This window comes from Amphiura filiformis, chromosome 2 (assembly GCF_039555335.1).
Source record: "Amphiura filiformis chromosome 2, Afil_fr2py, whole genome shotgun sequence".
NCBI classification, from domain to species: domain Eukaryota; kingdom Metazoa; phylum Echinodermata; class Ophiuroidea; order Amphilepidida; family Amphiuridae; genus Amphiura; species Amphiura filiformis.
The window spans coordinates 54801972-54814389 of NC_092629.1; the positions used below are offsets into that span (position 1 = coordinate 54801972).

The 12418-nt window shown below is 35.4% G+C and overlaps 1 protein-coding gene across 1 annotated transcript; it reads right to left on the minus strand.

The window, feature by feature from the left end:
* Positions 1-2662: 2662 nt before the first annotated feature.
* On the minus strand, positions 2663-12148 carry LOC140146398 (uncharacterized). Its single transcript, XM_072168231.1, has 5 exons — positions 11962-12148; positions 7942-8073; positions 6627-6701; positions 5441-5637; positions 2663-2776 (listed from the first exon to the last, which is right to left on the minus strand). The coding sequence occupies exons 1-5, from the start codon at positions 12032-12034 to the stop codon at positions 2771-2773; spliced, it is 483 nt and encodes a 160-aa protein (XP_072024332.1). The 5' UTR covers positions 12035-12148; the 3' UTR covers positions 2663-2770.
* Positions 12149-12418: the final 270 nt, after the last annotated feature.

Here is a 12418-nt window from a genome sequence, read left to right on the forward strand (position 1 = left end):
CCAATTTTAGTGCTAGCTTTTTAAAGCAAGGATACCAAATTCAATTATTTTACAAAATATTTGATCCAAAACAAGAAAAAAGGACCATTACCTTTGCATCCCCCGAACCGAACCAAACCAACTTTTTTAGGTTCCTGAGGTGACCCCGAAACAAACTATTATAGTTATACATTACTGCCATCAATACTGATCCAAAATCTGGAAATTATAAATTATATCCAAAATCTGGAAATTATAAATTATATACATCATAAGTGACAATTATTTGTTTTTCATAAACTTGTGGCGACCATTTTGAAAAGCGCCTCAGCTGTGACCTTCTGGTACCTCCCAATAATTCTGTGACTTATTTATACTTACTGGCAACAATACTAATTCAAAATCGGGTAAATTATACCTCTGAAGTGATCATTTTAAGCGTATGCGTATGGTTTTCATTGGGTTTTGGCAGTCATTTTGAAAAGCGCCCTCAACTGTGACCTCTTGGCACCTTCCCATTAATTCCTTGACATAGTTATACATTACTGCCATCAATACTGATCCAAATTGTGGTCAATTATATCTATTACCTGACTATTTTAACCGTATAATTGCTTTACATTGGATTTTGGTGGCCATTTTGAAAAAAGCGCCCTCACATTAAAATTCTCAGGTTACAGACTTTTAACCTAATTAATTCTTGTTCCCCATGCAGAACTGGTGCAGAAAAAACCATATGAGAATTTCTCATTTTCTTAGTGGTGCTTCCCTCATTTTTAACAGGTCTAATGCAACACCATTAACATTTTCAGCGAAGTAGTGCAAGATGGGGGTTTTTATGACCAGGAGTATATACCTTAAAGTCATCCATTTTGTTTTGATAAACATGGTTGGGTTTTAAAAGTATCTCAGATGTAATTTTGGAAACAAAATTCTACATTTAAATGCCAACATTACTACGATTGGATCAGGCAGATGTATTTATCATGTTTTTTCTACTGAATCAAATCGCATTATTTACACGTCACGTGATGCCGTAATTCTGTATATGCCCAAAGTTTTTCTTCTATCACCTGAAAGGGCATAATGTCATTGTTATATTTACCAAGAATGAAGAAAAATAATTCACCTCGAGGGCGGTGTAAGAACTTAAAGTTGACCATGAAAATTCTTGTTTTTTCAACTTCTGAAAATGTGAAATTTCAACGTGGCAACAGGGTATCAATCTGGCAACACTGACTTATTAAAATTGGGTAATTGTAAGACAATTGCTAGGGTTACTCAACTGTGAAGTCCGTTTGGGCAAAATATCTACCACCTTTATGTGCGGTTTTTGCAAAGTTTGTACTTTTTCACGAGTGAAATTAGAGAAATTATGGTGTTTTTAACCTAAAATCAACAAAAACAAGGTAGGCCTATTACCATGGCAACAAAGGAATGCTGAATTTTTAAAATATCTTTTTTTGCATTGGGGCCCAATAGCTTCTATCTCCCAGACTTGTAGCAAAATCCAAGAGATGACGTGTCCAAAAGTTTGTCAACGTAGAAAAAATTTGCTCTTAATAATCTACAAGCTTGTTTCAGTTTCTAGCACTGATGCTAAATTTCTTTATATATTATACTGATTTTTCTCCAGGTAGCCAGTGACGTATCGACGTAGCTTTTTCGCACGCGCACCTATCTGTGCCTTTAAAAGTCACGGGTATGTATATCAGCATTTTGAGCGAACCCTCGTAATTCTAACCAGCGTCTAGTAAAACTCATACTGACACCACTTACTACACTAGTAAGCAAGGAGTCCAGCAAATTCGAAATGAAAGACTCGATTTGGTTTAATTTCCATGATAGTAATGTTATAACATGCAAACGTAAAGAGGATCGAAAATGAAAATATTTACTAACAATGAAAAGCATATAATAAATACATTTATTATAACGATTGGATATATGGACATTTTGAAATATGAACGCTGGAATATAACATCCAAAGTCATAAAACTAAAGACTTTCGTAAATATCTACATTAACTTCCACATAATCGTTTGCAAGGCTCTTTTTAAGTGTTATGTCGCGTATACACGCGCAACGTCAAGTGTGTGCATAGGATCTTGTGGATATTAATACGCACCGGACGGATACCGGTACGCTTAATTTGTGAACGGAAATCGGCAAAATATTATAGTACCGTTTACTCTGACAGAGAGAAGGCATCAAACATAGTTATTATTATAATAATCGAGACCAGAATTAAACATGACAAACCACACTCCTTTTCCAGTAAATCTTTCGCGATACATTGTAAAATATTATTTCGTGCAAACGACGCAGGATAGTTCTCGACCACTCGTATAAGGTGGAGAAGGCAAATTGCCAACATTTCCACCACCACAACGCCCTTCAACTGGGTAAAACAGAGCCCCATCCTGATTGCCGCTACTGCCACCTGACAAAGTTTCTGGAGAGCGATCCATACAAACAAAGTCGCGTCTGTGGAAACCATGATATTCTGTCATTAGGTAACCGTAATACTCTTCCGTCCATCCAGTGGGGCACGTCTTCATTGCTGGGATCATTAGTATGCTCCCTCGATTAGTTGCGTGACAGACGACACATGGAACTTCGTGATCGTGTTTCGATGCAAAAGGCGGGAAGGTGCTCGTCTGATATTCAGCACTGTATACGAAGCCTCTAGACCCTTCATCACCTGATTGATGTTCGTCGTATTCAGGTGTTGATGGAAGACAAAGATAGTTGGAGCCGCCTCCTTGGTGACTGTGAGATTCTCCACCAGCTAGACCTGTTTCAAATAATTATAATTAAACATTTAAACACGAATTTAATCACATGCAATTGTCAAGCCACATACGTTGTACCTTTTTTTGGACTTTTTATAAGATCACCATTGCCGTTTTGATTTTAAAACTTGTAGTTTTAAAAAATTTGCAATTAGTTGAATTTTGACCATGATTATAGTGGAAGAAGGACTCAAATCCATAATGGCGATTATTGATTACAAGAAATCAATAATATATATGACCTTGTAAAATAGTTCAAGTTAGTATCTCATAAAACATAACGACTCATACCAAATCTGAACTTCAAACTATAACGTGTTCCGGAGTTATGGAGTTTATAAATGTTTGATGTCCTATATCTCAAAACGTATATTATGGTCGTTGAACTCTTCTTCCACTATAGTCTTCTTGCTTTCAAATTGTTGATATTGTTTATTGGTTTACTTTGCTGTTTTATCGGATTAAGTTTTTTCTCTCTCCACTGTAGCCTATACACTGTATTCCATTCACAGATAAATAATATAATTCCTGAAATATGTTTTTAATACTTTATTTTTCAAACTGTAATTTAAATCATGACATTTTCAAATGTTACTTTTAGGCAAAACATAATCATATCTCACATCAACGGCAGAGTGCTACACTATCGTAAGTGCAGTTTGGACAATTTTACAGGAGGAGCATATTGTGTTTTGCGTAGCCGTTTGTTTCCGAGTAGCCATAAAATGACACGGGAATGTAAAGCAATTTAATTTTAATAATATAAACTATTTAAATGGTGTTAAAGATGATAAATACATGAATTATTTACTGATTATTAATCTTAAAGATGTCGTAAATTCCATATACGATAGTGTTGCACTCAAATAGAAATGAGTATAGAGTGCAACACTATCGTACTGTATGTGCCACATACGATAGTGTAGCATTGACTGCTAAATTAGGATATGCGACGAATATCGGCTCAAATTTCCAATCCAATATCTGCCATTTTATGTTACTTAACAACTTTCGGCACATAATATTTACAATAGCAAGACACCTTTTGCCCTAAAATTATCTCTCAAGATTTACTAATGAATCTAAGAATAAAACACCGGATTTTTCGTCTCTATTACCAGTCATGGGAGCTATGAACTTAGCAAGCTTGGTGACACGGCCTACAACCGTCAGCGTCACAGTTAGTGAGGCCAAAAAAAGTGTTTGTTTGTCCAGACACGACCGACCCAAAAAAAAATATATATATCATACATTTTTTACAATGATACAAAAATAAAGAAAATGATGTTTTTCCCCATAAAAATGCCAAATGACACTTGAAAGTTCATATTGCTGGTAATCAGAGCCTTCATTTTTCCCATTTAGCCCTACCAATGACAAGTACAAGTACATGTATGGTCTGGGATTTTGTACTCCAGCCCGATTTTGTTACCAAAGGGGTTAAACTTTATTATGGTAAGGAACAAATGCATTTTATACACTCCTATTTCAAAGCAGCCAAGCGGTTAGAAAAGTATGCGGAGTGCATTGATTGTGTATAATAATGTGCAATCCGCGTACTATGCACAGTGCCCTCGCACGCTATCGCATAGCATAGGAATGACAGGATTTATTTACTTTTCGGGCAGGTTGATGCATTTATATTTGGTCCTATTTTTCAACATTTTTAGTGATAGTTTTGTTATAAAAACAGCAAAGATAACATGTTTTTTGCTTCTCGTGTATACTATTCAAATAGGGAATAATGAATGCGTATTACTTGTTACTCGAGAAATTAGACAACATAATGCACAAGTTTGTGCTACGCATCCACATCAGCGCGCATGCATTATTTTGGTCTAATTTGTCTCCCAACAAGTAATACACGTTCATTAACCTATAATTAAAGTTTGACACAAGTACAAAATGTAAGGCAGAATGTCATATATTTTCTCTTACCCCACTTGTTGCAACACGTATTTAAGACCAAAAAAAAGGAAATCGACCTACCGACTCACTCCTTTCTACCCCATGTCTGGTCAAACAAACCCTTTTTTTGGCCTGATGTATTAGAGATAGTTTTGCACTTACGTTGGTGTAGCATTCGATGATTTTGTTGTTTTGGTCCAAGAAAGTAGCGTATGTGGTATCTGTGGTGGCACATACGATGGTCTTGCAGCAGATGAAAAACAAAACAAAATTAGCATGCAAGACAACCGTGCGTGGCACATACGATAGTGTTGCAGGCATTACTAATTGCATTGCACTTACGATATTTTATTATATTAATTTTAAAAAGCAATTAAGAAACTTAAAACCTGGTTTAAAATGTGTGTTTTTATATGGCCTTCCATAATTCGTCAACATCTCAAATTGGCCAAAAATGTCACTTACGATAGTGTAGCACTCTGCCGACGACATTATTATGTGAGATATGATGGGGTACACATAATCAGAAATTGGTGAACACGTCTCCTCCAAAATGTTTCTTCGTAACAAAAGAAACATTCAGGAATTATTACCCAGTGCATCTCCCTTTTAATAACACCAAAACACCATTTTTAGGCCAAAATAGGGTAACATTTAAAACAAAAAAGTACGCCCCCCCCCCCCCCGGCTTCCGCCGTCACTGTGATCATACAATCGGGATAAACAGCGTAAATATCAAGCATAATGGTTGCACTTACCATTATAAACCAAATCAGCAGTAGAGGGACATGTTGATCGGCCCCATCGAATATAAACAGCACCAGAAATAACAGGATTGGTAGCATCTGCCCCAGGGGCTCCACGTGACCCCAGTGACCCCTGAGGGCCCTGTAAGCCTCTCTCAAACCCTGTGGCCCCACCTTTCCGGGCGTTCCAATAGCGCCCATTAGTCCATCTGTCAATAAATCATTAGAATCATTATTGCAATATTAATTTTGTATTTGATCACAAGGGACGCACTATTTGACTGGGTGGAAATTCCCCACTAAGTGAAACTATTGTGCAAACACATCATACATAAACATTTTAACATTTTTCGGCTTCAAACAATCAATTTTGTAGTGTTACCAAGGTAACAATAGATCCTAAGCTGAAATTGTACATTTTCTGATTTATGTTAGAAAGACAAATAACTTCAGTCCATTTTAAACAAAATCGGAGCAATTTTCATTTTCACTCCACGTGGAACAAAATCAGAACTCGTAATGACGTCACAATTTTTCCTTTGCGAATAACGTCATAACCGTATGTCGTAGGTTTGTCAAACTATGCTTTTTCTAAATCCTTATGACTAGGAACACAAATGTATTGCTTTGAAACAAGTCCGAGTAATTTTGAACTTGACGCGTTTGTAAAAGTAAATGTGCTACGACATTTACCCACCAAATACGGCAAATTTATCATGATTTGCACGATAGTTACGGGAATCTATTGTCCAGAGGTGCTGTGCTAAATTAAAAGCCCTGGGGAGGGTAAAATTGGAGGAAAATATTTTTGCCAGGCCGAGAGGGGTGATCAAGTAATTTGTTTCCTAATTATGGCACAGTCCCTAACACTGGTGTATAGCAGTATCAGTTGCTTCTAATGGGTAGGCAACGGAATCAATTTAGATATAATGAATATGCATTGTATTCTTTTAATATTCACGTAGTTTCTACCCTCATTCTTGAAGCCCTGCCATCTTTACGGAGCTAATTTATAGTTTAACCCCTGAATTGTAACGGATACAAAATCGCGACAATGCATCTTAACCACAAATGTCAATCGTGCAGAGGTTGAGTAGAAGCCCACATCTGATGGTAAAAATGCTCAAACACGGTGTCTCAGGCCAATTTGCACTAGGGTTCTGCTGTTTACGTAGGATAAAGGTTTTAGTAAGCTTACCTCTACCGGGCTCCCCTGGTGGGCCTTGTATACCTCTTGAATATGTTGATGAGCATGCTGGTGCTGGTGCCCCATCTGAAAATACAAAAAAGGTTAGATGTTGGTTCTCAAATCAATGCAAGTGTTGATATCTATTGACCTGCTCGCGATCTCAAGGCCGAGTATAATCTGTAAAGTTAACTATTCCAATATCTAATTATAGCTAATTGTCATTTTGCATTCTAGAGGGTCATTCTATAGGGTCATGTGTCCGAATTTTCAGAATATTATAAACATTCGTCATGTCGACTAATGCGCCGTGATCGTACGCTCGTCCAACTTTTCAAAATGACTTTGACGGAGGGATTATTTAGCCAGTATTGAAGATTCTGCAAGTACCAAATGAACACTGCGACAACACAGAAACTGCACAAATTGTTTCTGTTTTACGACACATGTAAGAGAGTCATGGATGTAGAGCACACGAAGGAAAGTCTAACTATTAATATGATCGATTATTTTGTTGTAAGAAATCATTGTAATAAAGCAACAGTGAGGTGTGTAAATTTGACTAAAGATTGTCTATGAACTGTGTGTGAGATTGGCCGCATAAAAAGGGTTGTCACACTGTGCACCTTTCATCATAACTTCCACGTAATTGCCCGAAAGGTGCTGAACCACACTTTGCACATATGTTGCTTGAGTTGATAGGGTCAAAAAAAGCTCACGGGCCACCTCGATTTTTTTCCTGAATCCAAAATGGCGCCCAAAATCACCGCGTGTACAAAAAATCATTAAAATAACATGTTTTGACATCTTTATGTGAATCAGATGCCACTATTTCGCCTAAAATGTATCCAGATATAAGCAAAATATACAAACTGATTAATTTCAGCCAATGTCTTATCACTTGACCTTAAAAATATTCAAAATGGCTGCCATTTGCACTGGTCCGGTAAAAAATCATTGAAAAAATAGTGTTTTGACATCTTTATGTGAAGTAAATGCCAACAGCTGGCGACTATGCTATATTAACATGCTGAACACCATATGCACAATTGTTGGTTGAGTATGTATAGCCCCATTTCTATGAAACTTTAAACGATGTTGGTCTAATCGGGACATGCTTTTATTTAATCCTAAATATTAATTAATGTCTTTCAGCATGTTTTGTTTGATAATAATTTTAATTTTGACGTTCTTGCCATTATAATTTGCGTTAATGAATAAAATGTCTCTATAATCGCTAAGATGTCACGCACGAATTGAATTATTTTTGTTCAAGTAAAAATGCATACCGTCGGTCATGTCTGGAGCTTCATTTGATCTTGCTTACCATGCCCATCTCTTCCGTCTCGACCATCACGACCATCTTTTCCCGGCGGACCCTGGAAGAAATACTTGAAGAAAGCAAGCTCTGAAGAATCTTTGAGTTCATTAAGGGTATTTATGTCGGATTCATTATGTCCTGTAATAAACAGTTTATAAATAATGTGACAATCAAGTCTAAAGACTTGTACTACGACTAATTTCAGGGGATGCATGCTCATTTTTGGAAAAGACATGTACCTTTCTTATTAGCAACCATTTAATCAAAGTAACACAAAGAAAATGAAAATTAGAGCAACATTTCGGCATATACTCCCGGTTTTGAATGCTTAGACTTGTTCCAAGTCTTTGATTTATGTGACTCGATTGTCAGAAAACATGCCGAAAATGCATGTTTTGGGCTCTTTTTTCAAGAAATGGTGAACTTTTTCTTTTATCTCCAGTTAGGACTAAATGAATGATTATGATTAAGCTACATTTGGCAGAACTTGATAATATTTTTTTAATTCCAAAAAAAGTAGTGCTATAACCTTACAAACAGTACTCTGCGACAAAAGTTAAGAATATTGTTTTCATGAATTGTACATGTATACAGTAATGTAGAAATAATTTATTATTGATCAAGTTTCACCAATTTAGTTTATAACTTTTTGATCAAATTTGAGTAATTAACTTAATAGAGGAGCCTGTGGTTAAGGCGATTTAATACCCTGATTTTCATCAGTACCCATCTTCTTTTTTTGTTGCAAATTTATAAAGTATATAAATATTTTCATCATCTCATGTCCTGAACTTATAAAATATCTCTACATACAAAGTGGTTTTAAACCATTTTAGAAAATCATTTTAGCCCTATATATTTTTTCGTTTACTGTATCCTGGTAACTGAGATGTGTGTTTCATAACAAACCATAATTTATTCTATTGAACATGTTCAAGTAGAATACATGAATAGAATACATTAAATCCTTTGTTATACTATCTATAGAAATATACTCACTGATTATAACACTGAATAAATTAAATAGGCATAAATAATCTCTTCCACATAGACAATGTAATACTACACCATGTATGTATCTTCTATAATATGATGTTAGGAAAAGAGATTAAAAAAGGCTATAACGTCATCAAAGGTCAGGTTATAGGTCAATTGGTTCAGGTCAAATTCAGGCATCAATTTTGAATACATGCGATAGTCTGTGATATCATACATGTCATAATGAGGCATCAATTTTGATATTTTGTCTGTTACTGGATATATAATGGAAATGTGTGAGGTGGATATACTAAAATACCTTGGGATGTAAATGGTGAGTACAATTTAGATTGCCTAGTTGAGTTGGATTAAGGCAAATAAATATAAAATAGTTACCAAAATCACAAAAATGAAGCTTACGGAAAACTACCTAATATGGTGTATAGGTGACAAAAATACAATCTTTTTCAACATTGCTGTAGTGTGGTTGTGGTAACCTGTTACCTATGGCTTAATTAAGTTTCAGTGACATAGTGTTGCAAGTTCAAAATATAAAATATAGCTCGACATTGAAAATAGAAGCATTTTAACCGGTTCGTTGTTTGATAGTTGTGGAGCGCCAAGTTCATGAAGTCGTAAAAGAAATCAGGGACCACTTATTCCCATTTTACATATCAACATTATTTCCCTAATGTGTTAGCAACACATATCCAAAATTTTAACGAAATCCGTTGATAGTAAGCTTTCCAAAATGAAGTGAATTTAAATCATCAGTGATGTACCTCCTTTTGGCTTCTATCTTCAAAAGCATGTAAGCTACATTGATACCGATGCCACCAATAAAAAATCAATGGGTACCCCCTTAATATGGTTATCGGCTTTGACGATGATAACATAATTTCATTGTAATTTATGTGATATCGGGCCAGCTCTCATAAGACTGCAAACGAAGCATAAGGCATTGCTGCCGTTAACTGATAGTCGAGGTCCTATTAATTATAGGTCAATATCTTTACAACGAATCAACATCTCAGTACAAGTGCATTTTTTATTAAATTTCACGAACAACAAGTAATATGATGTTATTAACCTATTTCATACACGAGAAAAAATCCAGTGATGTATGCATTTGTATATACATGTACAAAATTGTCACTAAAAATGGTGGAAAAGCGAGCAAATAGAAATGAATCAATCCGCACGAAAAAGAATCAATCCTATGCGAAGAGGCGAAACGAACGTGTCCAAAAGCACTGCGAGTAGTACGCAAAGTGTGCGATCGTGCAATTATTTATAGGGTAACTGCGTAGTACTTGTTGGGAGTGAAATTGTACAAAATTAATACACGCCTTTTGAGATGTCGACGCGTCTAATGCACGAGCCTTGCAGTTATGAACTAATTCATACACGAGAAAAAATCACGTGAATATTGCTATTTAAATAAACCAAATTGTCACTAAAATATTGGAAAATACAAGCTTATAATTATAAAAGCATCAACCATGTCAACCCACAAATAAAATGAATCAATCCTACGCGACGAGGACGTTTCTTAAAACACTGCGAGTAGTATGTGGAGTGCGCCCTCGTGCGATTATATACAACTATTTAATACACTCCTGTTATTTTTCTAACGTTTGCTCTGCTTGGTTCTCGCTATCTAAGAGTGTATACATTTATGTTTATATAAAGGCCTCTTAGCGTATACAATTCATACAGATCATACAGCATGAACAGTTACTCGATATAACATAAAGAAAACCGTCATAATTGTTGTAAACAGTAACACTATGAACCTGTGCCAACTTACATACCATGGCGTAGATAACAGATTGGCACACAATATGCCTCTAGTTATGCCTTCCCATGATACAATGCATTGGCAATAGGAGAAATATGCACTTTACTTATTATGGTAAGGGTGTCTCCTTTTTCATGTACGCCTACAATTTATAAATATATTTTACATGTCATTCTTTTTTAATGAAATCAAGTGTAAATATATATAGCAAAACGTTCCAAAACTATTACTCCGAGGTTAATTTTGATTAATGTTTTAAAACCACATAGGCCTACATCAAATATGTAACAAACAACATTAACTGCCGAATAGTATGATTTACAATTGTCCCTAAAAAGATATTGTGGGTGTGTTACCATTCTTCTGTTATAACTTGATAGTTAGCATATGTTTACTAATAAATATTATTATTATTATTATTATTATTATCGAGCACTTTTGAAAACATGAAATTATACCAAAGTCTGGCGCTTTACCAAACTGAGCTAATGGATTTGAGACACCAATTGACGTGTTTACTTGTTCGTATATAACTAGGGACCTTTCACAAACAGGGGGGCTGATGTAAAAAAAATTTCCTTTTTGACATGAAAATTATGGGTCAACCCCATAGAAAAGCATATAAACTCAATTTTCCCAGGCAAATTTGTGGTCATTTTTTCAGGGCCCCCTTAGGAGGGTCAAAATGTTCAGGCCCCCCTTTTTTACATCAACCCCCCCCTAACAAGAAATTTGTAAACGGTCCCCTATGTGTGTCGATTATTTGCTAAAAACCCTTAACACTTTTGTGGATGGAGTACTTCATATTTGCATGTTTTAAAAGCGCTTGAGAGTAAGCACATAATATGCTAACTATCGAGTTTTTACGGTATACCTTTAAATTAATCGCGAAATTTATTATGTAATGATAAGCTTTAAATATTCCATATAGTGAAAACTAAACCTCGTCAATTAACTACAGCTAATTACGAGGATAAGTTTTCCTCTTTTTCCGCAGTTAAAATGGACGCGTTAAATAATAACCAGACCTAACGAAGAACTCTATAGAGTGCAAACTATTCCTTATTTACTTATTTGTAAACAATTTGAGCAAATGCTTGTTCAAATTGTAGCAGTTTTTTTGTTTGTTTGTTTTTTGGTTTTTTTGCGCACGTAAAACTTAAAATTCGGTAATATTTCGACAGAATATAGTTAAAGATTATTTAATATTTGCAGATATACAACAACAAAAATATGAATAAACCTACCTGTAATCCCGACAACAAATACGAACAGGAATGATGTAAGCAACAAAAACGAACCACTGTGACAGCCAGACATCTTGAAAACAAACTGATTTCTCCCTCAATTCTCAGACTTGGGAGAAAATGTAGTTTGGCTCAGTGGGGGAGAAATCGATCTCATTATGTGGATTGCCGAAATAAGAATAATGTCGCCAAAGTTTGTTTCTTCGAAGTATGAGTTAATGGAACATTCTCTTATCCTTATCATTAAATTTCACACTGCGGAGTATAACATCCCTTTTCATTTATTTAATTTGAGGACATACTCTAGTTCAAATGGCCAAACCTGATACTAATCGTTATATTGAGGAGTTTTCCCTTCATCTCCTTCTCTACAGCTGTATTGAGTAGATGTAATACGACATTGTTCTCTTTTTAGATAATTTTGTGAAGTGTGTCACATATTTCCATATTTCACGAG